The 26,677-nt window shown below is 43.3% G+C and overlaps 1 protein-coding gene across 1 annotated transcript; it reads right to left on the minus strand.

Moving 5' to 3' along the window:
- Nucleotides 1-10,189: 10,189 nt before the first annotated feature.
- LOC131488885 (olfactory receptor 5B21) lies at nucleotides 10,190-11,143 on the minus strand. The gene has a single exon (XM_058690733.1). The coding sequence runs from the start codon at nucleotides 11,138-11,140 to the stop codon at nucleotides 10,190-10,192; it is 951 nt and encodes a 316-aa protein (XP_058546716.1). The 5' UTR covers nucleotides 11,141-11,143.
- Nucleotides 11,144-26,677: the final 15,534 nt, after the last annotated feature.

Consider the following 26,677-nt stretch of genomic DNA (forward strand, 5'->3'; position numbering starts at 1 on the left):
TTTTTGGCTCTGAGTTATGAAACACAATCACATGGGCAGGTGGCCTACATTTTCCGTTTTATATTTGGTGAGGAGTTTTGCGATCTAAGTGAGAATGACATGCTTCGAAAAGGCAGCCACAGCCCTACGGATTCCGAGCGCATGTAGCAAGACAACTAGTTGGTGTTGTGGAGGAAGAGACGGAAAATCTAGGTCTAGTCTTGCCATTGCCACTTTAGCAACACGACTTAGGTAGAGCCGCTTAAGGCTTCTGTGCTTCTCTTTCCTTATCTGAGAAATGGGAGAGCGTGGGGGGGGGGGGGTCTAGGTACAGAGGAAGGCATGTACAGCCCCCAAAAAACAGAGTGGATTAGAATCCTGGTTCTAGCACTTAGCGCCTGTGTATCTGAGCCTCGGTTTTGCCATCTGTGAAATGGGAAATTTAATTCATCCCTCACCCATCTGTTGTGAAATTTAAGGAGATAACGTACACTGAAATACAGAAAAACAAATCTGGCAGGATACAGGTACTCAGTAAAATTACAATTCCTTTTCCTTGAAGATCCAATCATCCATCCATTCAGTAAGATGAATCCTTGAACACCTGCTAGGTGCCAGGTAGTAAGCCAGGTGCTAAGGACCCAAAGGAGAAGATGACCAACCCCTTATCATTTAGTAGGATACGTTTCTCCAGCTGGGTGACCTTCAGTGAGGTCACCCCACTTCTCTGAGCTTCTATCAAGCATCATATTAGGATAATGAATTCAATGCTAACAGAATAAGTGTGAGAAACAAAAGTGACCGTGCCCAGCAGAGCCCCCTGGCACACAGGAAACCCTCAGGAAATCCTTGGGGAAGGGAGGTGATGGCCCCTAAGGCTCTTTACCTCTCCAGGGAACGTGAAAGTCGTGTGCTTGAAACTCAGGGCTATTATTTTCTGTTTACTTCAGAAAACAAGTCTGGAGATGTAGGATTTTATCTCTGAGACCACAAAGCTCACCTTCCTGAAAAAGTAAAACACTATTATTTGACGGTGAGAAGCTCTCAGAATTGAGAGAGGGTGAGGAGATTTCTTAGATCATATTTTCTGGGAAACAGGCTCTGAGACTGAGATTTGCATGCAGGTGGCTCACTGGGGGATGCTCTTGGGAATGGCACCTGTCAGGGACAGATGGCGACAGGCCCAGACACAGGGCCTCAGCCTATCCTTTGGCGCTCTCTGGAGCTAGGATGGCCCTCAGAAGCCATCTCAAAGGAACAAGACAAGGGGGGCAGGCCTTTGTGTCCTTCACTGCGCAGTCTTGGTTGCAGGTTACCTTGGGACAGGTAGCTCCCTGAAGGCAGTTCCTGGAGGGAGTACGACTCTGAGGCCCAGGCAGCTCCCCGTGGCATCACCACGGGAGACACTATTACTGGCATAAGAGATGCCTGGGATTGAAGAGAGGAAACGTGAAGGGAAGGTAGCTGGGGTCCTAAAGAGAAGTTGCTGCTAGAAAGACAACATGTTGGCTCTTAGATAGCACATTCTTTCCAGCTGTAGCCAGGCCCAAGTGTCACTTAGGTATAAAGTGGCCATTATCAGAAGAGAGAACCAATTACGTGTTCATAAGGACAAAGAGTGATTCTATCAGAAATATCCAAGAAGAAGTAAAAGTGGGTGTTTGCAAGCATGCTATGGGACTGGCCACCAGCCAGCACAGCTGTGACGTGCGTGAGGGTCTGCAGGGGTGGATCATGGCACGAGAGCGGGTTCGGCCACTTCCTGGACACCAGACCACTTCCCCGGGCTTCAACTTCCTCATCTGAAACTTGATGGCAGGACAGAAGTAGCCCTGAGGCCTCTTTCATCTCCATAGCAATAACTCTGGATCTTAATCAGCATTGTTAGCAAGAAAACGCGATGACAAAATGGATGGCTTGGTAATTACTTTGCTTTCTGCTGCTAAGATAAATTTTGTGGCAATGCTTTCTCTGCATTATTCATTTTCCCACTGACTCACTAGTTAGAATGCTGACAGATTCCTCTTGTGTTATTGTGGGTTTTATTTCTCCCTCTCTTTAAAATGTTACATTTCCACTCTATTTCTCAATTTCTTGAGGCTGGGATCTGGTCTCTTGTTCGCTATATAATCCCTGGCGGAGTGTCTCTCACATGCTAGATGTATCAGTTATGTTTTATTACGGGCCGACTCAGGCTAACATACAGAAAAAAAAAGGAAGTAATTTTGAAAGGATATCATGAAGTTCACAGAATCTGTGGGCAACTGGGCAAAAGGCAGGAACCAAGGGCATTTTGGAAGACGAAGGGACAGAAGTCAGCAATAAAGAAACTATGTCCTGTCTGGAATGGCCCCACCTGAATCCCACCACTGGGGCAAATGAGCCCCAAGCCTTCCTGCTGTGCATTATCTCTTGCCACAGGTTCAAATTTGGAAGAGTGAGAACTTCTAATTGGCTGAGCTTAGAACTCATACCTGCCCTCTGTACACCTCCATGCACTTCTGTGTAAGAATCTCTCTCTAGGGGCCAGGGAAGGAAAGGCCCCCTTGCTTTGCCTCCCCATAGACTCGGGCAGACATAGGGGATTCTCCCAACAACCCAGTGATGGTGAGATCATTCTCCAAGGAAGTCACAATGTTTTTAACAAGGAAAATGGATTCCAGATACTTCAAAACATGACCAATGTCTGCTCCAACAAAAGCTGAAATAACTTTTTGGGTGGATATGTGTTCACACAAAAAATGCTGAACAATTTACCTGAAGTACATAAAATGCTTTGACTCAACACAGATGCATGTGCAAAACTGTTCTAAATGGTCTACAGGAGTTAGGATTCCACCTTTAGTCCTGATACGTGCATGATATCTAGACTTTCCATAGTTGAGTTTGAATCTGTAGTTTAAATTGGAACATCTTAACTTAAAAGAGAATATTCTTCACAGTTGGGCACCAGCTTACATCATTCCAAACTTATTTTCCATTACTTCTCTTCATGAATATTACGTTCCAGACAAACACAACACTTTGCTGAATACATCTGCATAGTTTCATTCTCATTTTGCTGTGTCTTTTCCAGAACAAATGTTTTCATTTTTTAGTGCCCCCCCTCACATCCAGCCCTCCCCACCTGGGCCAGGGATCTTTTCTTTCTTCATTCTACCATAGCAATTTATGTGTATCTCTTGTTGGTTTTTATCATTTGCTACATAGAATTAAAGTTACCTATATGTAGGTGCTGTCTCCACTTTAGTTTATGCTACAAAGTTCCTAAATATAGAAACTCTGTCAGATGTATCTTTTTTAACGTTGTTTATTAGATTATGAAATACATCTTATACATAAAAGTACATAACATGACACATAACAGAAAAGTACCTAAATTTCTGTTTTGAAATATAGGAATGAATATGAACTATGTTTCATTTTCCTTTTTTAACATTTTTACTCTGATTACATGCATATATGTGTATACACACACACACACACACACACACACACAAACACACACAAAAGTGCATAAAACATGTAGTTTGAGTTTAGTAATAGTTACAAACACCAATATAGACATCATCCAAGTCAGGAATAGATCAGAAGCCTATATGTATCCATTCCATGCATTCTGTTTGTATCTGTTTGTAGTTTATTTTTACACAACAATTGAAAATGGCTGAAAGAATTGAAAAATATCCCACAAAAGTATGTTTAACATCATCAGCAATCAAAAAATACAAATTGGACAACAATAAAAACCATTAACCTCTCATCAAATTGGCATAATTTAAGAACCCAGTAATCCCAAGTGTCGGCAGTGGGAATTCTCACACTGTGGATGGGAGTAGAAATTGGTACAACTACTTTAGAAAATAGTGTTCCCTTGTTCACCTCTGATTCAGCAACTCCACGTTCAGACGTATATACCCTACAGAACTGAATGCACATGTGCACTGAGACACATGACGAAAAGTTCGTATCAGCGCTGTTCATCATTACCCCAAACTGGAGGTAAGACATGAACAATAGACTGAATAACTCAATTTTGTGTTTTTCTATTGGGCTGCCTGTCTTTTTCCTGCTGATTTGTAGGGAGTTTTAATATATGGGTATATGCATACATACACTGACTTTGTATGTATGTGTAGACACTAACTTTTTTCTGGTTAAACATGCTACAAAAACTTATACCTCCACACACACCCCACCCCCCACACACACCCCTTATGAAATAATCACAGACCAACAACTGAGAAATCTCATGTCATGAATAGGAGGTGAGGTTCTTGGGCTTGGATCTGAGTATCTGAGTGGCGGAATCCTACAGAAGTTTTGCTATGAATCTGTGATTTCTCTGTAAGGACACAATGGCTCTCATAGGTCCAGGCTCTTCAACCAGTCAGATGGGAGCGAATCCTAATTGCCTGCAGAAGTAATGGACTGAGGAGCTGGTGGCCCATCTACTTGAAATCTGAGTGGTTTTGTAATGCCTGAAGTTCCAAAACCTCCCACAAAAGACCACCAGAGTTGTAAGTCAAAGCCAAGCGGCAAGGGTCGTTTATTGCAGGTTCGAACCTGGTCCTCTGCGCACTCGTCGCCGGTGACACAAGAGGCCACGATTAGGGTCGGTATAGCGTTTTTATAGACAGAGACAAATAGCACAGGGGAGGTTTTTACTTGTGGCGGGAGGAAGAAAGGGGGAAGGGGGTAGGTGAGGAATGTGCTAAGCAAGCAGGTTTACAGAAGCGAGAAATGCCGGTTAGTTTGTATACAATCACTCATTCCATTACATATCAGACTACATTTAGGAAGTTTTACAGCCCATTCTACAGCGGATTACAATCAGGAAAGGTCTCACAATGCTCATAGCAAACAGCAAGCAAAACAGACTTCTCAGCAATTGTATTTCTTATCAAAGATCCATAATAAGCAGAAAAGAGAACCTAGCTTTAAACTAAGGCAGGGCTGTCATTTGGATTCAAAGCTGTTCCTTTCAGTTTACTTTTCCTACAAGCCTCTGCCAACAGAAGTTCCTGCCATGTGCCATCCCATCTCTATTCCTGTGTTCAGGTGTGTCCCTGGTGGTCAAAAACTCCCCATTCAGCTCTGCTAATGATTTCGTTATCAGCAGCAATACTATTAGCAAGAGGGTAGCAACTCTAAAAATGCTCTCCTGTCCATTATCTACTTTGACCCTATGACATCTTTGAGGCAGATGTAGCCTGCTACTATCTCCACTTTGACGTGGAAGGAATTGGCTCAGAGATAAGTGATTGGCTCAGAGATAAGTGACTTTGCCAGTTTCACAGCTAGTAAGTGGTAGGGTTTTGACCAGAAGCTAAGTCTCCTATGTTGGAATTCTGGGCTCCTTCTACATCACCCCTTCAGAGCTTGGCTCAAGTTCCCCTCCCTCCAAGGAGTTTTCCTTGCTCACAGGATTCTGTCTCGTCTCTGAAGAGTTCTAACTGGGGCGCCTGGGTGGCGCAGTCGGTTAAGCGTCCGACTTCAGCCAGGTCACGATCTCGCGGTCCGTGAGTTCGAGCCCCACGTCAGGCTCTGGGCTGATGGCTCGGAGCCTGGAGCCTGTTTCCGATTCTGTGTCTCCCTCTGTCTCTGCCCCTCCCCCGTTCATGCTCTGTCTCTCTCTGTCCCAAAAATAAATTAAAAATGTTGAAAAAAAAAATTAAAAAAAAAAAAAAAGAGTTCTAACTATTCTTTTCCATACTACCCACTCGACAATGACCACAAATGCCTTGAATTGCCATCTGCCCAGTAGTACGTGTCTTGTTTTACCTGCATGATTTGCAAGCTGCAACCATTTCCAAAGCAAGAATGGTGTTGTCTGTGGCCAGGTTCCTTCAGAGACCTCACACCACGCCTTTCGTGCAGCTTGTGCTCAGGGCCCAGTAAACATTGGCTGAGGCTGGCTCGCGCTGTGGGCTGTGGCATTCAAAGTGTCAACTCCAACTCTCAAAGCTGAAAACAAATGTGCTCTGATCCATTCGTGTTCCGTGGAGTATAGGAAAAATTCCTGCCAACAAAGTTATTGAATCCTGAGTCATTAATCTCAAAGCACATTGCACCAGTGCCCATGTATGCAGGAAGATTTGCTGTGTTGGAGTAGGAATTATATCTTACCGTCTTACATTTGTTTGTATTCTCCATAGTGCCTTTCCACACGGCAGGGACTTATCACGAAAGACTATCTGTAAATGATTTATACATGAAATAGGTCCTTTGTTGAAACTTACTAAAATATAAGGTCACTTGTTCTTTCTCAGAGAATTGGGCAGGGAAGGCAAGACTCATGTTCAAATCTTGGCTCCTCTTATCAACAGTAGGCAGGTAAGCTAACTTCTCAAAGTTCTGGTGTCCTCAGCTGCAAAACTGAAGCACAAAAATCTACCTGGTGGTGAACAATGAAAGTTAAAGTGTAAAAATGTCTTCTGACACTTCAAAAACTTTATAGAATATAAAGGATGAATAAGTCTGGTAAGACTTGGTTCCCTATGAGTTGAAGCACGTTAAACTGTGGGAATCGGGGTTGTCAACTGTAAAATGAGAGGGTTGGTCTCGGTTATTTTTAAAGACTCTTTGAAGGCTAAAGAGTTATGACTTTGTAATATTAGCTTCAATGGTCAAAGACTCCTAATATTTTAATTTTCCTTTCCCCACACCTAAAACTAAACAAACCATCTAATATACAAAGGGAGCCTCATAGTTAGAATAACGCAATCATGAATCCTTTTCCAAAGGGGTAATGTATCCTGATATAAATAATCGTCTTGATTGATGTGTTTTCACTTTCTGTTTTTGGCCACTTCAAGAAGGGAAGTCTTCCCGTGCCTTTACTCTCCTGAGCTACAAGCCTTACTCAGTGGTTCCGCATTCATCAGACCATCCCCGCAGGGAGAGGGTGGGTGTTGTTAATAACCAAATGGGCATTTAGTCTCCGTTTGACGGATTTCCCATGTGGAAGTGAAAAGCTCCCCACAGGAATGTGGATTCTGTAAATTAATGTCTTGCTGGCGACAAGCTGTCTCCTTCTGAGTACCTTCTGGAAATGAATACTCATGTGATATCAGCTTGAAATGTGTGTGATGTGGAATTGGGAGCTTGGAACAAAGGAAATTAGGCAATGGATAGAAATAAAAGCTTGGACTTGGATGGGGTAGAGAGGGAGGGAGCTCAGAAGCCAAAAGCCGAGACCGGGGTGGGGGGGTGCACCTGGACGACTCAGATGGTTAAGTGTCCAACTTCAGCTCAGGTCATGATCTCACAGTTTGTGGATTTGAGCCCCATCGGGCTCTGTGCTGAAAGCCTGGAGCCTGCTTCAGATTCTGTATCTCTCTTTCTCTCTGCCCCTCCCCTGCTTGTGCTCTCTCTCTCAAAAAGAAACATTAAAAAAGAAGAAGAAGAAGAAGAAGCCAGAAGCGGGGAGCACAGGATAGCCGGGTGACAGCTTGCACAGGAATCTGCTGCATCAAATATGCATTCATCATGCTTGGCACATCCACAGACTTTATCTCATGTCATCTGAACAATTGACCCTGCATGTTGGGTTCAAAGAGATTAAATGACTTTCTTGAGGTCATACACCTGATAAGAAGAGTAAGGATTTTTATCTAGCTCTTGTCCCTAGAACTGGTATTCCCTTATACCCATCCGCAGTCAACTGTAACTCTAGTTTGGGAAGGCTTCCACAGGCAAGAGAAATATATAGGCATTAGACCTCTCACTCATACTTTTCTGCCTAAATTGAGGTGTGGAAGGACAAGAAACACACCCAGAAATACATCTTACTGGGTACTGTAACAGCTATGATATACAAACCCTAGAAATTTGATTTTTCATAGAAGCCTAATGGCCCCTATGGTGAGGAGAGTTCTTGGTTGGGTTGAGGATAGAAAAGGGTTGAGAAGAAAATAAAGGAGAAGAGAAAAAGAAGGGGAAAAGGGAGGTAGAAGAGGAACAGAAAGAAGAGAGGGGCACCTGGGTGGCTCAGTCAGTTAAGGTCTGACTCTTGGTTTCAGCTCAGTTCATGATCTCACAATTCACGAGTTCAAGTCCTGTGTTGGGCTCCTCGCTGATGGTGCAGAGCCTGCCTGGGATTCTGTCTCTCCTTTTCTCTCTGCCCCACCTCTGCTCTCTCTCTGTCTCTTTTAAAAATAAATAAACGTAAAAAAAAAAAAAAAAGAAAGAAGAGGAAAAGAACCCAATTATATTGATCGAATAGGAAAAGAAGCTGAGCTCAGACCAAAAGGCACTCAAATAACTCCTCCCAGACTCACTTCCCAATCTGGGCGCCCTTGAGCTCCGTGACTTCTGTAAGTCACCGAGAAGTGACCACTCCTATGTGAAGTGGATGTTGGCTTTTAAAGACTGTTCTCCTAGGTGTATTGCTCAGTAGGCCACTCTTCTGGGGGTGGGGGGGTGGGGGTGGTGGATGGAGGATAGAGGAGGCAGGTCCAGGGAGTCAAGGTCTTGGATCCAGGAGAAGCTCCTGGTCTCTTCAGGTGGCGGTGGCCATGTGCCAGGAGAAGTTTCTCCTAAAGGTCAACCTCATTTCCAAAACTCCCTCTTTGCTCTTCTCTCCACCAGACCCACGATCGCCTCTCCTCAGTTAGAGGTTGCCCTGCGCAGAATGAGTTTGGTAATCTCAAAACGAATTTGACTTTCTAAGCTCCCTGCTTTAGCCCACCAAGATTTCTGGTTTTCACATTTAAAACAAAAATTATTTTTTCATTGTTTTTGAGATGTTGATATCATGAAATATGTAGTGACTTAGACTAATTGTGGCTATAAACACCACCAAGCCGTTGATATGTGAGAAGTAAAATTAATCACCGCCTCCCACACACACATTTGCTGATACCATCCCGCACACAAAATAAGACCCAAAGGTGGACTTGGGCTGTACGTCACTGTGCCATTCACATTTAGGAGGTAGGTAAATTTCTACAGGCTTCTTTATTCTTGTAGCAGCTAATTAAAGAACATCGGAATGCAACAGGGATCCAGAGGTGAACTGAATTATTGAAAAAACAGAAGTCAAGAGGGCACAGAAAGCTATTATGTGTATTCATCATAGATTCACCGAACTTAAAGGTGCTAAAAATGCAAGCGTTTAATCCAGAAGACAAATCTCCTCTTTCATAGCCCTTGGGGAAAAAAAGTTTTTTCCTCCAAACCTTCCACAAGCTTTGGTAATTATGTTAGACAAAGGCCAATAGAACAGAGTGCAAACTCTCTCAAGAAAGATATGTTTATTTCGGTTAAAGTTTAAACAGCTTATCTGAAACTGTTACATACAAAGGTGGCTCACTGGGGGTTTTTTGTTTTTTTGTTTTTTACCAAAGCTGTCTCAACACATTAGCAGAAGGAGACTGAGAATACAATGTGCTCCACCAATGAGTGAACAGGAATGTGTGTGTGTTGGGGGGGGGGGGGGGGGTGGCGGCTGGAAGGACTGACAGCTGGGGCATCTGACTCTGGGTCCAGTGCCCTGTCCTTTGAGTGAAAACTTTCTCCGAGGCATTATTAAAATTAATAAAAACATCCTTTGTCTGCAGTAGAAGCTTTAACTTTCAAACCCATGGACCAAAGATGAAAGGCATAATGCAGTGCATTTCAAATGATAAATATTCCACAACGAAGGTGTGATCCTGACACCAAATTTTAATAGTGAATGGAAATTTCTTCTAACTAAAAATAAGGAAGGGGAAATCCAGTGCATTGAGTTTAGGCTTTGATCTTCTGCTTTGAATCACATCAAGAAACTAGTGCAAGAAGGGTTTAAATGTCCCATGTTGTTATTCACTAAATAGATTATCTCCCCGAGTGAGACATTTTAAAGTGCTGCTTTTGTGGGGCGCTTGGGTGGCTCAGTCGGTTAAGCATCTGACTTCGGCTCAGGTCATCATCTCACGGTTGGTGGGTTCGAGCCCCGAATCGGGCTCTGTGCTGACAGCTCAGAGCCTGGAGCCTGCTTCAGATTCCATGTCTCCCTCTCTCTCTGTCCCTCCCCCACTCGTGCTCTGTCTCCCTCTGTTTCAAAAGTAAATAAACATTAAAAAAATGTTTTTAAAGTGCTGCTTTTGTGATTTCCCCAAGTGGCAGGAGTAACCACTGTTCTTGGAGAAAAAGCTGAAATTTGCCAAACCTCAGAGTTCAATGGCATCTAGGCCTGAGGGAAGGTTTATCCCCCCCAGTTACCTGTCTACTTCCTACTCACACTTAACGACGGGGGATAAAGTTGGTTGCGTATTTTCCAGAGAGCATTCTTTACCTCTTTGTTCCTAAGGCTGTAGATCAAGGGGTTCAGCATGGGAATCACCACCGAGTAAAACACAGAAGCAATTTTGTCCGTGTCCATTGACTCGCTGGAGCTGGGCTGTAAGTACATAAAGATGATAGTTCCATAGAAGACGGTGACAGCAGTGAGGTGGGAGGCGCAGGTAGAGAAGGCTTTCTTCCGTCCTTCAGCAGAACGCATCCTTTGAATGGCGATGTATATGAAGAAGTAAGAGATGAGGATGACCAGGAGGGTGAAGAAGACGTTGAAGCCCACGACACAGAAGACAACCAAGCTGCTGATGCGAGCGTCAGAACACGAGAGAGTTAAGAGTGGCGGAATGTCGCAGAAGAAATGATTTACTTCGTGAGAGCCACAGAATGAGAGTCTAAAGGTGTTTGCCGTGTGAATGGAGGCATTGAGGAAGCCACAGACGTAGGAGCCAGCAGTCAGGAGGGCACACACACCTGCCGTCATGGTGGTGGAGTAATGGAGTGGCCTACACACAGCTGCATGGCGGTCGTAGGCCATGGAGGCCAGGAGGTAGCACTCGACAGTGGCAAAACCCACAAAGAAGAAGAACTGAGCAGCACATCCATTGTAGGTGATGACTTTGCTCCCTGAATGCAGTGCGGCCACCATTTTAGGAGCTACCGCTGACGAGTAGCCCAGGTCTACGAAGGAGAGGTTACTGAGGAAAAAGTACATTGGAGTGTGGAGGTGGGGGTCTGCGTGGATGATTGCCATCATCCCCCCATTCCCAACCAGAGTGATGAGATAGATGAATAAAAACACCAGGAGGAGGGGGACCTGAAGATGAGGGTCGTCGGTTAATCCCAAGAGGATGAACTCTGTTGCTTCTGTGCCATTCTCCATAAGGGCCAACTTGAATTTCATCTGGTGATTAAGGAAGAGGCGATGAAAATGAGAAGAAAGGATAGGAGAGATGATGGGATGGTATAAAAATAGTAAACTGGGGCGCCTGGGTGGCTCAGTCAGTTGAGCGTCCGACTTCGGCTCAGGTCAGGATCTCACGGTCCGTGAGTTCGAGCCCCACGTTGGGCTCTGTGCTGACAGCTCGGAGCCTGGAGCCTGTTTCAGATTCTGTGTCTCCCTCTCTCTGACCCTCCCCTGTTCATGCTGTCTCTCCCTGTCTCAAAAATAAATAAAACGTTAAAAAAAATTTAAAAATAAAAAAGAGAACAGTATGAAGTAAAAAGTCTAAATCCCTCATATCTTGACTTCTTATTCCACTCCCAAGAATACAGATGCCACGGAGATTTCTTAACATTGTCTGGGCACATATGATGGAAGTATGGAAGTAATGCAAGTAATCGCAGAAATCAGAATAATGGCTTACTCTATGCTAGGCATTACTCATAGTTAACTCATTTAATCCTCACACCAACTCTTTGGGTTTGACCCTGTTATTTTCCTCCTTTTACACAAGGAGAAACTGCCGAATGACAACCCCACTCCCTCATTTCCCATTTTTCACCTTTATGAACAGTGCTCCACGATAGAGCATTTCGCCCTCTTTCTTAGATTAGCTCCAGCTGGCAGTATATTTCATGCTTGATCTCCCTTTTCTGGCTGCTCTCTGCTCCTAAAATCCAGTAGCTTTTAGATGGGATTGGACAGCAATAATAATAATGATAGTAACTACGGTCCAAAGTCACAAAACTAGTGAGTGTTGGAAACAGAATGAAAAACCTGGCCTGTTTGATGTTAAGTCCAGAGGTCTTAACTACAACCCTTAGTGTCTTCACGAGTTTATTCTTCCACAGTAATTCAATTGACATTTACCCATTTCCATGGAAATGCAGATGTCTTCACCTCCCTTCAGAAACCTCTGTTATTGATCCGGGTTACAATCAAGTCCTCCAGGTCTCAGCTCTCAGGCTTGATTAGCACACAATTACTTGGGCAGCCACCCAACTCCACAAGTAGCCGTAAGCCTCTTGAGACCCTTGTCCTCATTGCCTCTGGCCCACCCAGCCTGCCAAGGCCCCTTGGCATACATAAATAAATATTTGATGAAAGGAAATCGTCAGCAAAGTCTTCAAAGATTTTTCATGCTATCTAACTCCACAACACACAGCTTGCTGCTCTGTCTAGCTGGACCCATGTTCCCTGCCAGAATATTAGCTCAGACCTGTGCTGTGAACAATGTGCAGAAATAACAGTGCAAATGGAGCCGGCAGACCTGGCGAAGGGCTTGTGTCTTGATTCCGGTGCACGGTCTCTTTTTCCTGTCGTTCCCCCTCAGCCTGAAGTGTTTCCGGGCTTTCCCTACCCCTGGAAGCCAAGCAGAGGAAGAGCTCAGACAAGGGAGAGAAAACCAAGTGTGGAAGGAGAGGAAGGGCGAAACGAGGGATGAGGAGGGGAAAGCGCCTCAGCTCTGCTTGACCTTGGCTCACCTTGGAAAGTGGCTGCAGTCTTCAGCTTGAGGAGCCTTTATTTTATTTTATTTATTTTAATTTATTTTTTAGTAGAGTTAATACACAATGTTACATTCGTTTCAGGCGTACCACACAGTGATTCAACAATTCTATGCATCATGCGATGCTCACCACCAGGAGCCTTTTTTCCACCAACAAACAAGGAGACAGCCCAGCCTGTCCTGTTTGGGTGAATGTTACACACGCCAGTGCTGTGCAGCAGGTGAAATGCTGTTGCACAGGATCCACTCCTTGCTCTGCCGTGTGTCCCCTTTATAAACAACGTTCCAGTGAATACCCCTGCACGCGGCTCCTCATGACTTTCTTGTTCTTTAGGATAAATCCTAGAGTTGTATATTTTTCATCTGCTTTTGCTTATTGATGGATTCCCATCCAGTAATGTACCAGCTAACTTTCCAACCAGTAGCACTTTCCGCTATATTCATCCAAAAAAATCTGTGATTGTTTTTTTCCTTTTGACTTTTGCCATGTGCTTCCTCTCTAGAATTCAGCGATCATAATATCCTATAATCTAGGATAGGCAACTTCTCGATCTTGTATGTTAAAAACTGAGGTATGTGGTGCCCCCTCGAGATCACACAGTAACTTAATTGCAATATCTATGCAATGCTCCAGAGCAGGATTTCTCAGCCTCAGCGCTATTGACATTATGGGCTGAACAGTTCTTTGGTTGCAGGTGGGAGGAGGGGGCAAGGACCAGGCTGTCCTGTGAAGTGTAGGATGTTGAGCAGTATCTCTGGCCTCTACCCACTAGATGCCAGTAACACACCCTCTTCCCCGGTTGTGACAACCAACAATGCCTCCAGACACTCCCAAATGTCCCACATGTTCCCTGGGGGGTGGGGGGGCAACACTGTCCCAAGTTGAGAACCAGTCTTCTAGAGTTTATAAAACTCTATTTGTGTTCATGTCTTCATTTAATTACAATTCCATCAGTCATGTATATTATACATCTTATAATATAGGTTATAAAATAAATATATAATATATATAATATATATAATATACCTATATAATGTTTAATATAACCATATTCATGTACAGGTATATACATGAAGAAACCAAGACTTAGAGACATGAAGTAACTAGTTCAAGGTTGGGAGATCCAGCCAAATATTGCTGCTCGTTGGTGGGGGCATGGGGGAGAGCAGGAAGGGAAAACTGCTTACCAGGTACTGTGATCCTTTGACTAACAAGGTATTCCTCTCTCATAAACCAACCTCTGCCCCCAACCCACGAGAGGACAAACAACCTGGAAAAACTCCAAGAATGAAAGGCAGCTGACTCAGTGTGGATGCTGAATTCTGTTCCAAAGCACCTTCTGAAAACGTTTGCTTGATCAATGTCCTCGGTTAGAACTGACCACTCAATTATATCCACCCAAGCTATAGGTATAATTTCTACCAGTTATCACATGCTCCTTATACTGAACTGCCCCAGAATGCCATCTTTTCATATGTTAGCAATTAATATTCAAGGCATTTTCTATGTTCTCATGATGGACAACTCTTTCCATTCTGCATTGCAGTCACTGTTGACAAATGTGTCTGGATCCGCAGCAGCAAAGAGAAATCTGGAAGCGTCTTTTGCCCAGAGCACTCCCTGAAGGGTTGCAAGGCCTGAATCCAAAGCCCATCGCTGCTCCTGCCATTGTATTTCTCTTACCCAAGCCCTGAAAGGTCTAAAATAAATATCAGAAGGGTCCTTGCAAGAATAAAGACACTTTCAAATATTTGAAGGTAATATAGAATAGACCACTTCATTTAATAAATAATGAATAAGGAAGTGTGCTGAAAACTGAAAAACATTCAAACTTAAAGAATTTTAGGAGCTTAAGCCACCAAGATAGATAGTCTGGAAATCAAAGTTTCATCACAATTGTTTCTAAAGGGGTTTGAAGACTCACCCCTGGCCAACACACCCCATTTGGGGAGTTTCAAAAAAGATTCTCAACGGAAAATTACTAGACTGGATTTCATAAAGAAAGAGATAAAGTCTGTCACGGTTTTCTGTATCATTATTCACCACCTAGACGGGTGCCAGGCACATGGTACAATATTACTTATTTATATTTGTTGAATGAATGAGCAGACTAGAAGCACAACAATTGAGTTAGAATAATAGTTTTTAATGCTTACTAGCTGTGCAACTGGAGGCAAGTCAATTTCCCTCTATCAGTAGAGGATTAAGTAAGATAAGATATGGAAAAATCCAGCCACTCTGTGGTCTGTGGTGGGTGCTCAATACAACCTAATTTATTTCTTTTTCTATTAAGCTATTGGTCGATCATCTGAACATGGCTGCTGGGTTTTATTAACACCAGTTGGTATCAGTATCCTATCTGGCAATGACTATGTCAGTTTCTATTTAAGAAAGGTGAACCAAAATTACCTATGGGAGGCTCACTGTGTTTCCATTTTTTATGAGATGTGGCAGAGGAGAATGAAGAAAATAGACTTCAGAGTCATGTTTTATACCATTTCTGAGCCCTTTTCTCCTAGACAGACCCATTATTTTCACCCACAGTGTGAAGAAAGGTGTTTTGGAAAAGGTCAGGGAAAATATACCTGGTTCCTGGGGAATTATGAGATCTCAATTCAGAACTGCCTTCAACTACCAGACTTTTTGAGTCTGAAAAAGAAAAGCAAAGCTGTTTAGTCCAGGAGAACCTCAGATTTCAAAATAGTAAAAGATTTCCTCAGGCCGTGGAGCAAAAGTGTAAAGCCAGTTCGGCTACTTTTATAGTTTGTTTCAGAGCCCAAGTGAGTCATACCAAAGTGGGAGGGGGCTGGGGCCAGCCAGGAACTGGTAGTCATACAGATTTGGGATCCTCTGGAGGGACATACCCTAAGGTCTCAATCGAAACTCGGGGCTCAGTGCCAAGCAAACAGGCAATCAAAACACCACTTTTTCCCAAGGGAATGAAACATTGAAGGGATACTGAAGAGGTTTTAGGCCCAGGGGGAGCCCCAGTTCTACAAGCACAGGTTAAAATGATCTCAAGTTCCATCAAAAATGTCTTCAAAGGAGATGGAAGGTCCAACTGTCCCTCCTCAGCCCACAGATTTCTTACGAGTACTGAGATTTGGCTCTTTCTCTACTAAATGGGGAGAACTTTTTAAATGCCAAATACAGATGATAAACATCAGAATCTCCATTTTCCCTAAACTCAGCTCAGACTGAAGAACCCCAAGTTCCAGGGAGTTTTGGGGATCAAAACACTTTCAGGAAAATTTTCCCCCCAATCGATCTGGTTTCAAATGAGCTTTAACATGGAGCTTATAGAAAGGAGAGAATTCTATTTCAGCCTCTACTGAATTGTCAGATAGTGGGTGCTTCCTATGGTTCAGGCCCTTGTTTAAGTACGTGTGTGTTATTTCACTTAAAGTTCACACAACTCTACAAGAAATGTATTACCTTTCCAATTTTATAGATGTGAAAACTTCACTGTATACCTGGCACCTAGATCTTGGCTTCAATAGAAGGAAACAGGGCTCCTTGGAGAAATGATTGGTTTTAGAATGAGAACAGGGGATATAGCAGACAAACACTGAGCATCTTATAGTTCCAGAAAGTGGGAACATGCTTGTCCATCAGACTCAAAGTCCATGTACTTTTACACAACGCTGTACTGATCCTTTGGGAGTCAATGTGGAAGAGTGAGGATGTTCTCAGAATCTAGAAAAGCATCCTATTTCTCATGAGGTTTCACAAATGCGTGTTCCAGTAAAGTCGGCTACATGGGTGAAGCCTACTTACTTAATTTTTTTTCATGCAAATGTTTTCATGGAAAAATTTCCAGTTAGAACAAATTTAGAATTTTTGATAGAAAAAGAAGTAAGAAGGGGCCAAGTAGGTGGCAAGGTTAGGTCAAATGAGGCCAAGGAGTTTTTGCACCACTCTTGGAATTTCATAGCATCAAATCTCCTGACCCACACGCTCAACTCTGAAGACTAGGCATCCTCCGCATTATTTTATTTGATCAATACAGCAGCCAAGGGGAAAATGGAGAGAACAAGAGGGAGAGAATAAGAGAGAGAGATGAAAAAAGAAAGAGAAGAGAGAAGAGCAAGAAGAAGAAAGAGAAGGAGAGGAAGAATAAGGGGGAGAATGAGGAGAAGGAGAACAGGAGGCAGAAGAGGTGAAGAAGGCAGAGAAGGAGAAGAAGGAGGAGGAGACAGAGAAGTAGGAGGAGGTGAAGGAGGAGGAGGAGGAGGAAGGGGGAATAGAAGGGGAAGAAGAAAATGAAGAGAATAGGAAGAAGGCAGAGAAAACTTCACCTGTAGGATCAACACTAACTATTGAGACCATCTAGCCAAAACACCTGGCTCTATAAAATAATTTAGTAGTCTCCTTTACCAGTGCTTAATATTCTAAAAAATTACACAGCTGAAAACAAAGACTATTTACATGGTAAAATGGAATGGTCCCGGGTTGTGATGAGCGAGAATGTGCTGCTTACTGAATGAATAACTCAGATAAATTATGAATCTCTGAGTCTCATCAGTTTCTCACAGCACTGAATGTGTCTTCCTCCTTTTCCCTCAAGAAGGCTCTTAATTCCCCGGGGAACACTTCTGCTTTAACTTCTCTGGCTCCTTCAACAGTTGGTCTCCCCATAAGATTAAATAGTGGCTTCCCATTCAAATAGTTATCCCTGAGGGTTTCAGAAAAATGAGGGGCAACACAGGGGCCAATTCTGACTTGGGGGCTAGTTCAAGCCCAGACAGTGGTGTCTCTATCCATCTTTGAGTTAATGCTGCCACCTTGAGGCCATTTCAAGCTTTTCATATGATGAGCCATTCCCAGCAGTGCTGACTGGGAAGGAGAGCCAGTCTTCATTAAGTTCATGGAGGAAACATGCTTGGGGCTTACAGGCAGAATCCAGAAGCTACTCATCTGTCTAAAAAGTTAATTTCATGGACACATTATATGTCAGCACCTTGTACGAACTAAGAGATCACTGAGTGTTATGGTACCACAAGACACCATAGCACAGAGCATGTGCATGGGTTCAAAGCCCAGCTCTCCTCACCAGTGCCTAGAAGACTCATAAAGCCAGCCTGTCCATTCCTCGCTTTCTCATTACAGGGTTGTTGTAAGAATTAATTAAGTTAATGGGTGTAAAGTACTTAGAATACTAAGCACCGTATAAATGTGTGCCATTTTGTAAATATCTAATTTCCTCAAGGAATAAACAGACTCATAGAGGTGAAGCGATCTGCCTAAATCCACGCCGCTGATTAGCAGCATAATTGAAACCCATGGCTCTGAGATTCCATGCTTGTTTCTATGCGTTGATTTCCCCAGAATTTCCTGAGCTTCTGTTGACTCCTCAGCACCCCCACTCAGGTACTTGCATTCTCTGAGGATGACATCTTCCTCTCCTTTGCTAAGAGCGAGGCCATCTAATGTTAACTCCTCCTCAGCCCATCCAGTCTGCTTCTTCCTTCCTATCTCAGAACTTCCCTCCTCTTTTCTCAGCTTGCCCTTCAGTTCTGTTACTGTGGATCCTATCTCGACTTTTGTGAGATCTTACTGTAGGAATTACTGCCCATCCCTTACACCCTCCCTTACTCACTCCTACCCCCATTTGTCCATAAACACGCCTAAGTTACCCATCCCTTCTCCCAAAACTCTCAAAAGGTTTTCTCTCACAACCACCCCCCACCCCCTGCACCTGGCTCTTGATTTCAGCTCAGGTCATGATCTCAGGGTGGTGAGTTCAAGCCCCTCCTGGGGATCTGCTCTGGCAGAGTGGAGCCTGCTTGGGATTCTCTCTCTGCCCCTCCCCCTGCTTGCACTCTCTCAAAATAAATAAATAAACTTTTTTTTTTTAAAGGCTTTATCCCACCCCAACACCCTTGTGCTATCTCAGTGCCTGTACCATCAAAATTATCAAGGGCGGTCTACCTCATCTTTCACCCTATCCTCATTCCACTGCGCTGGAGCCTCATTTCTTTCCATCCTACCCCCAACCCCCTTCCACTGAAACAATATTCTTTTTTTTTCAAGTTTATTTATTTATTTTGAGAGAGAGCGTGCACACACACCAGCAGGGGAGGGGCAGAGAGGGAGAGAGAATTCCAAGCAGGCTCTGCACGCTCAACACCGAGCTGCACTTGGGGCTTGAACTCATCAACCACCGTGGGATCATGACCTCAGCCCAAGAGATTTAACCTACTGAGCTACCCAGGTGCCTCTGAAACACTGTTCTTCTTCTGCTTCTATTTTTAATGTTTACTTATATTTGAGAGACAGAGAGAGAGAGACAGAGCATAAGGGAGGGGACGGGGCAGAGAGAGGGAAACACAGAATCCAAAGCAGGCCCCAGGCTCTGAGCTGTCAGCACAGAGCCCGATGTGGGCCTCCAACTCATGAACCGCAAGATCATGACCTGAGCCGAAGTTGGACACTTAACCAACTGAGCCACCCAGGTGCCCCTGAAACACTATTCTTAAAGGTTACTCAAGAGCCGGCCTCACAGACACACATCCAGCATAGTCACAGGGGGCCCTCTACTAACAAGGGCCCCATTTGGGAGTTTAATGCTCTGCAGTTTGCATCTTCAGATTATTAATAATTTCCTCTTTGAATCTGTGCTTTGTAGGTAAAATCCAGTGGGACGATGGAGCACGCATGGGAAGCTTGGAATCTCAGCCCACGCATGATCATGCCTTCCCCACTGCCTCCCATTCTTCAATCCACCCTGCTCAAAACCCTGATGACCACTTCCTGCCCACAGGATAATGTGCCTCCTGACGTTCAAAGCAAACTAGACCCAACCAACCTTTCCGGTTTTATTTCCCTTCATCACCACCATGCACTCCCCCTTTTATGCTCATGTACCGCAGCGTGTGGCCTCACTAGAGGAGATCCTCGATAGACGAGCTCCTCCCTCCACCTATTTCCCATGCACGCTTTCCCATTTGCCTTACTTCATGCTTTACCCTCCAGCTGGAAGGCCTGGTTTTCTCTCTCTCACTTGTGGATTCCAAGTAAAGCCGTCTCCACCATGACATTTTTCTTGGAGGTTATGGAAAACGTGTGTGTCCTTCCATTGGTGACACTTTTCCAAAGTGCCTTATCATGTTCAGTTCTGCACATTTTCTGGCTCCTTTTGTTTCTTTTCCCAGAAATTAGTGCAGACGGTCCCCAACTTATGACGGTTCAACTTAATGATTTTTTGACTTTACTATGGTGCCAAAGCAACGTGCGTTCAGTAGAAAGCTTTCCCTGAATTTTAAGTGTTGGTCTTCTCCCAGGCTAGTGACCTGCGGTACAAGCCTCTCTCGTGATGCTGGGAGGGGGCAGCGAGCCACAGCTCCCAGTCAGCCCCACGATCATGAACGCCAATCACTCATTCACCCGCAACCATTCTCTACCCACACAACCATCCGCCTTTCACTGTTAATGCAGAATCCAATAAATTACATGAGATACGCACCACTTTATTGTAAAGTTGGCTTTGTTTGAAAAGATGGGGCCAACTGGGGGCTAATGTCAGTGTCTGAGCACATTTAAGGTAGGTTAGGCTAAGCTGCGATCTTCTGTAGGTTAGGTATGTTACATATAATTACTATATTTTCAATTTGGGGTTTATCCAGATGTAACCCCATTTTGCTTCTCCCACCAGGTGTCCCTATGTCTTTCATTACCTTGACCTCTGCTGCCAAGGAAGAAATCATCCTGTGTAGCTAAGCTCATATTAGGATGGAATGTGTGACCCTTCCTAGACTATAAACTCCTTGAGGACAGTGCGTGTGTCTTACTCCTCTTAGGCTGCCTCCCAGAAGCTAGAACAGTGCCTATAGATGGCAAGGGCCTACAGAATTATGTAAATCCCATCTGATTCTCTATTTAGTAAATTGGACGAGGCACAGAGGTCTAGGCACAAAGATGTCACTTGAGGAGCTCACTTAAGGGAAACGTCCTTAATTCAGCAGTTGTGGTAGTATTAAAAAAAAAAAAAAAAGGACCGTATGCTTCTAATTAGGAATAAATGGAAAATTATTGATTTGTAAGTTTATAAACCCTGGAGGCTTATTTGTTAATGAAAAATAAAAAGAAAGAGTTTAAGTTGAAATGTATCTCCCACCTCTGAAAAGAAAACCAACATCCATCTCCTGTATCACAGCATATTTGCATATATCAACACATAGAAGAGGGGCCATCCTCATTTCTAAGGGTAACACTCTCATCTGGGCTCTTGCCCCCACCTCATCTGTCTCTTACAGAACCTGGTTTATTTAATCAAGTTTTCATCTTAAATCTTCGTATTCCTCTTAATCTTCACCTTAAGCTCCAGCATCCCCATTGCTGTGGCCCTCTTCCTCTCAGCACACAAACATCTAGAAAATACTTCTCTACTCAGGTCACTCTTAGAGCTACCTTTCACGCACCTTTCCTTTCCACAAAACATCTCAGAAGATCTCTGTGTTTAAAAATCTCTTATGTATTGCCCCTCGCTCTGTTTTTATCTTACTGTTCCTTCCCTTCCCCTATGTTCATCTGTTTTGTTTCTTAAATCCCACATATAAGCGAGATCATAAGATACTTGTCTTTCTCTGACCGACTTATTTTCCTTAGCATAAGACACCCTAGTTCCATCCACGTTGCTGCAAATGGCAAGATTTCATTCTTTTTGATCACCAAGTAATATTCCATATTCCGTATATGCCACGTCTTCTTGATCCATTTATCAGTTGATGGAAATTTGGGTTCTTTCCCAAATTTGGCTATTGTTGATACTGCTGCTATAATCATTGGGGTGCATGTGCCCCCTTCAAGTCAGCATTTTTGTATCCTTTGGATAAATACCGGAGAGGAGGGGAGTGGAGGGGATGGGCTAAATTGGTAATGGGCATTAAGGAGGGCACTTGTGGGGATGAGCACTGGGTGTTACATGTAAGTGATGAATTAATCACTGAGTTCCACTCCTGAAGTCAAGACTACACGGTACGTTAACGAACTTGAATTTAAATAAATAAATTATTTACTCTAAAAAAGAATCTCTGGGCGCCTGGGTGGCTCAGTCAGTTAAACATCCGACTTTAGCTCAGGTCATGATCTCACGGTCCGTGAGTTCGAGCCCCGCATCGGGCTCTGTGCTGTCAGCTCAGAGCCTGGATCCTGTTTCAGATTCTGTGTCTCCCTCTTTCTCTCTCCTCCCTCACTCATGCTCTGTCTCTCTCTTCTCAAAAATAAACGTTAATTTTTTTTAATAAATAAATAAATAAATAAAAAAGAATCTCAAAAGAGATGTTCATGTTGATGGAATGAATGAACAAATGATAAAAAATCAAGTGATGCTGCACGAGGTAACAGAACGAGCGAGCAGTTCTGGAATGGAAACCCACACCCAAAGTCAAGACCCACATCACAAAGCCTTCCCCCACTCTCGCCTACAACTCAAATACATCAGTCCCAAGTGAAGCATGACTTAGTGTGTTAACTCAAAGAAAATGGGATTACCACACAACAAGCAGAAATCACTATATTCCATAAATGAGTTGGTCAAGACCACGGAGGCCGACATGAATACCATTTCAAAGGTTGGTCACCAGGATGCAGCCAAGAGCTCTCTCCAGCAAATAACATCTCCGATTGCTAATGTGGAAAAGTGAATGGTTGTTTTGGAGAAGAATGAATTTTCATCCCTCAGAGCAGAAAGTAAGAAAATAAAACTGGAATTGCATGTGTTAAAAGAACGATGGCTGAAGTGATCAGAATCTGAATAGGATAGCAAATTTGACGTCAGTCTAGAAAGAAGCAGAGTAAAAGAATTGTATTCCTTGAATGAAAGGAAGCTTCTAGAGTGAGGACAGAAATGGTGGCATTTCACGCCAAGCGAGATCAGGCCCCTCATCCAGATAGACCAGACGATAGACCCTGAGGTCACTGGCCTCAAAACCATGCTTGAATCACACAAGCTTGATGGTATTAAAAATTTAGGTTTGTATTTACATGTGTACCCATGGCTCTGGAATTTTATCACCTGGGGATGTAATCAAGTGTCTATTGAAAAAAAGAAAAAGAAAAGAAGACCAAAATTTGCCCATCGGTAAGTTTGCAATTAGCTAACAGAGTTTGGTCATCAGAAAGCATGTAGAATTGTATCTTTGCCACTGTGTTCTTTTAAGTAATGTTTTGGGCTGAGTTATATCCCCATAAAATTCTTTTGTTAAAGCTCTAATCCCCAGTGTGTCTGTGTTTGGAGATGCGGTCTTTAAAGAGGTAATTAAGGTTAAATAAGGTCAGAGGGTGGGGAACCCAATCCAGTAGGACTTATAAGAAGAGGAAGAGATATTAGGGAGGCACATAGAAAAAAGGCGATGTGAGGACACAGTGAGAAAGTGGCCATCTGAAAGCCAAAGAGAGAGGAGGCCTCGGGAGAAACCAAACCTACTGACCCCTTGATCTTGGAGTTCTAGCCCCCAGAACTGTGAGAAAATACATTTCTATTGTTTAAGTCACCCGGTCTGGTGTTTTGTTATGGTAGCCCTAGCAGACTGATACAAGTAATAATGATGATAAGGATTTTCCTGGGAATTTCCCTTGACTGATGATTAGGCCATTGACAGGCAGTGAAAATCATAACATTGGAAGGTTCCTGAACTTCCTCTCTGTGGCTCTGCTTCCTTAACCCAGGTTAGCTGTTTCCTATCTGTGGCAGGCAGCTAACTGGATGGATTTCCTGTGCCATGCTCACTCACTTGTGAGCATTGCTTTGCCAATATGTTGCTGCAAAGGAAGATTATGGGCTCCAATTCAAGCTCTTCTAATCTCCCAGCGTTTTCAGTTCCATCGATTTCATCCTGAGCCTTAAAAAAGATTTCTAAAATCATACAAAAACAACTAAGAGCCTGCTACAGTTTCACAGTCTCCATGGCAATGTTAGAGACGGAAGCCATGTTGACTTCTTCACATATCTCCCGGACTATTTTGTCAGTGCCTTTTATGTTCGGTTTTGGGCGCCTTACAAAGCCTTTCTCACTTATTATCTTGGTTAATCCTCATGGCAAACTCATGTGGGAGGTATTATTACCTACATTAGACCTATTATGAAACAGATTTGGAGACGATAAGTGGCTTAACCAAGGTTTACACAGTTTGTAAGTGGAAGAATCAACATTTGAACTTTGATTTGTCTGGTGCGAAAGCTGTTCCTGATCCTCTAATCACAAACAGCCTAGGCTACAGCAGTGGACAACTTTCCTGCCCCGGTGCCCTTACTTGTCACTTGAAAATTTACCACCTGGGCCACACTTCTGAGATAGGCTTTACATTGTTGGTGTCGAGCCTAAAAGACAGCGTCCCAGGCAAAGATGAGGCAAACTTTAGTCTGGTACTAGTGTTATCACTAAAAATTGAGTGATCTTGGCCTATTCATGTAAATTGATCATTTTTCCCACAGGTAAAGTGGAAATAATAATCATCGTCCACTCTCTTCCTCAATCCCCTCAATCACCCAATAGGTGAAATGCATTAAGCTTCCCAGAGCAGGGAATATTTTAAAGCATTGCAAACAAATGTGTTGCTTCAATGTATTATGATTAGCAGTGACTGGAAGAACTTTCTAATGACTTTTTGCTTATATACTTACCCCTCCATAACTTTCCCCAAGAGTTGTTGTGAGTTCCCCAGCCCTATTGTTGGCACTGGCTGCTAGGCACGCGCTGATGCTTCCTGAAAGCTTTCAAGCACCTGTGACTTAGACGAAGGGCTTTCTTTGGCCACAGAAGCATGTCCTGCTTGCAAACAGGGCAGGCTAAAGGAGGCAGAGGTGGGGCCGGGGGATTTATTGACTGACATCCCATGTGTCCTCCCATAAATTCCAGACATCCTCAAGAACGCTGAGCTCCATCTTCCAACAGAGTAACCTGTTCGTCAATGCACACTGAACTGGCCTGCTTCCCTTTGCTATCCCCTTTTTTCCATTCTCCTACCTGTACATCCAGAGGTCCCCTCCTAAATAGACTATTGCACACAAATCCTGGTCTCGGGGTCCACTTCTAGCAAAACCCAAGCTCAGAGACACTCCAAGATAAGCAATAGCTTCCCCTGGGGCTGAGTGGCAGACTCCCCACCCCAATCCCCACTGCCTTTCTTGTCCTCACAGAGAGTGTTGTATATCACCTTCTTCTCACCCATCTTTCTTCTTTCGCTGGAAGCTCTGGAAATTTCACCTTGCCTAACTCACGAGTTCTCTCACATATCTTATCATTTTCTCCCCTCCCACTTTCCCTGCCTTTCAAATTTTTTCAGATTATTTTAGGAAAACCTCTCTCCTTCCAAGCTCCTCACTTCATTTTGAGCCTCTAATATTTCTTAACTCATGTCTGAAAAATGCAAGAGCACCTGGAGCGGACAACTCCTATTTTCCAAGTGTCATTGCACATAATGAAACTCATCACCCTCAACCTCCAAAGTACTGAAAGGTGTCCCTAAGATCTCCTCTCAGAATCACTGTAAGTGTTTTCTTTCTCTTCCTCGGGCTCTTGTAAACCCAATTTTTTTTCAAGGACCAACTTTCACGATGCAGGTAAATCCAATTGTCTTAAAATTTTCTAAATGTTTTTCTTTGTTTGCAAGTAAAACAGCAAGATTTTTTCTGAAACTATGTTTCCTTACAAATACACAGCATTACAATAACATTAAAGATGTAATAGTTCTCTGTGGATGAGCATTAGATAAAGCAGTACATTTAACATGATTTCCAACACATTTTTCCATCTTAAAGAGTGACAGCACCCTCTTTTCTCTCCTCTCCCTTAGAGATATTGACACATACAACTCAACTTTATTAACAAATTGTTACAGGAACAAAAAGTTTGTATTTTAAGTATATGAGCTATCTACAGGATGCCTCAGACTTAAAACGCAAAGTGTTTCATGGTGCTCTAATGTAAAAAACATTGGGAATACCAGATTTTTGTCTAGTAGTTTTACTGTGATAAATAATGGGCCACTGTTGAGTTTATTTGTTCATTCATTTATTATTTCACAATATTTTAAGTCTATAAAGGAGAGAATATGCCTGTTCTTCCACAATTCTTCAGTGACAGAATTCCAACTCAAATCAGTTGAAGCAAAAAAAGAGGTTTTATTTGCTCACATAACTCCTCAGTCTGGGGTGAAGGTGTTGATATTGTAGGATTGAGTGGCTCAAAAAAAGAAGACTCTATCTCTTCATGACTCAGCAATTCTTTCCTCTGTGTTGGCTTCTTTCTCTCAGGCAGGCTCCTCATAAGTGACCATAAAGATATTTCCCAGCAGCAGTGGGTTTTTATTATCCTCACAGCTAGACTCTCAACAAAATGAGAATACCTTTTTCCCCCACAAAAAAATCCAGCAAAGGTCCTGGGGAGAAATCTAATTGGCTTTGCTCGGGTCACGTGACTATTCCTGATCCAATCACCTTGGTCCAGGAGAACAAAGCACGTTTATTGGTCAGGCCTGAGATGTGTGTCCGTCCCAGGGGCTAAGGGTAAAGTCAGCCCCACGTAACCACCTGGACCAAAGATGAGAACAGTGTGGTGCTCCCATTGTATTTCACATTCCCAATTATGTCTACTCATAGGACATAACTTAGGTTTAATTAAGTTCATTTAAGTTGATATACTTTAAGTCAAGTTCAAAGGAAGTAAAGTCCTCTTTGATTTCTTGGTCTGCTCATGCTGAGCTATAGGAGTTTTTCCATCAACACTTGTGACCTGAGATATCTTCTCAGTGGAAGAAGGGTAGTTATCCCAGGCAAGAATGTTACTCCTAGAATACAGTATTTGTTGAGATTTGGTGATATCCAAAATAGGAGGGAAGAAGGATCTCTCAGCAGGGTGCCAGAAAGTGTGTGCCATTGTCCAGAATCCATGATCTGTGAACCTAAATGCAGTTAGGACATAGCTTCCCACAGGAAATGAATTTAGGTACTGTGGGTTTACCATATCCA

Source organism: Neofelis nebulosa, chromosome 10, assembly GCF_028018385.1.
Source record: "Neofelis nebulosa isolate mNeoNeb1 chromosome 10, mNeoNeb1.pri, whole genome shotgun sequence".
Lineage (NCBI taxonomy): Eukaryota > Metazoa > Chordata > Mammalia > Carnivora > Felidae > Neofelis > Neofelis nebulosa.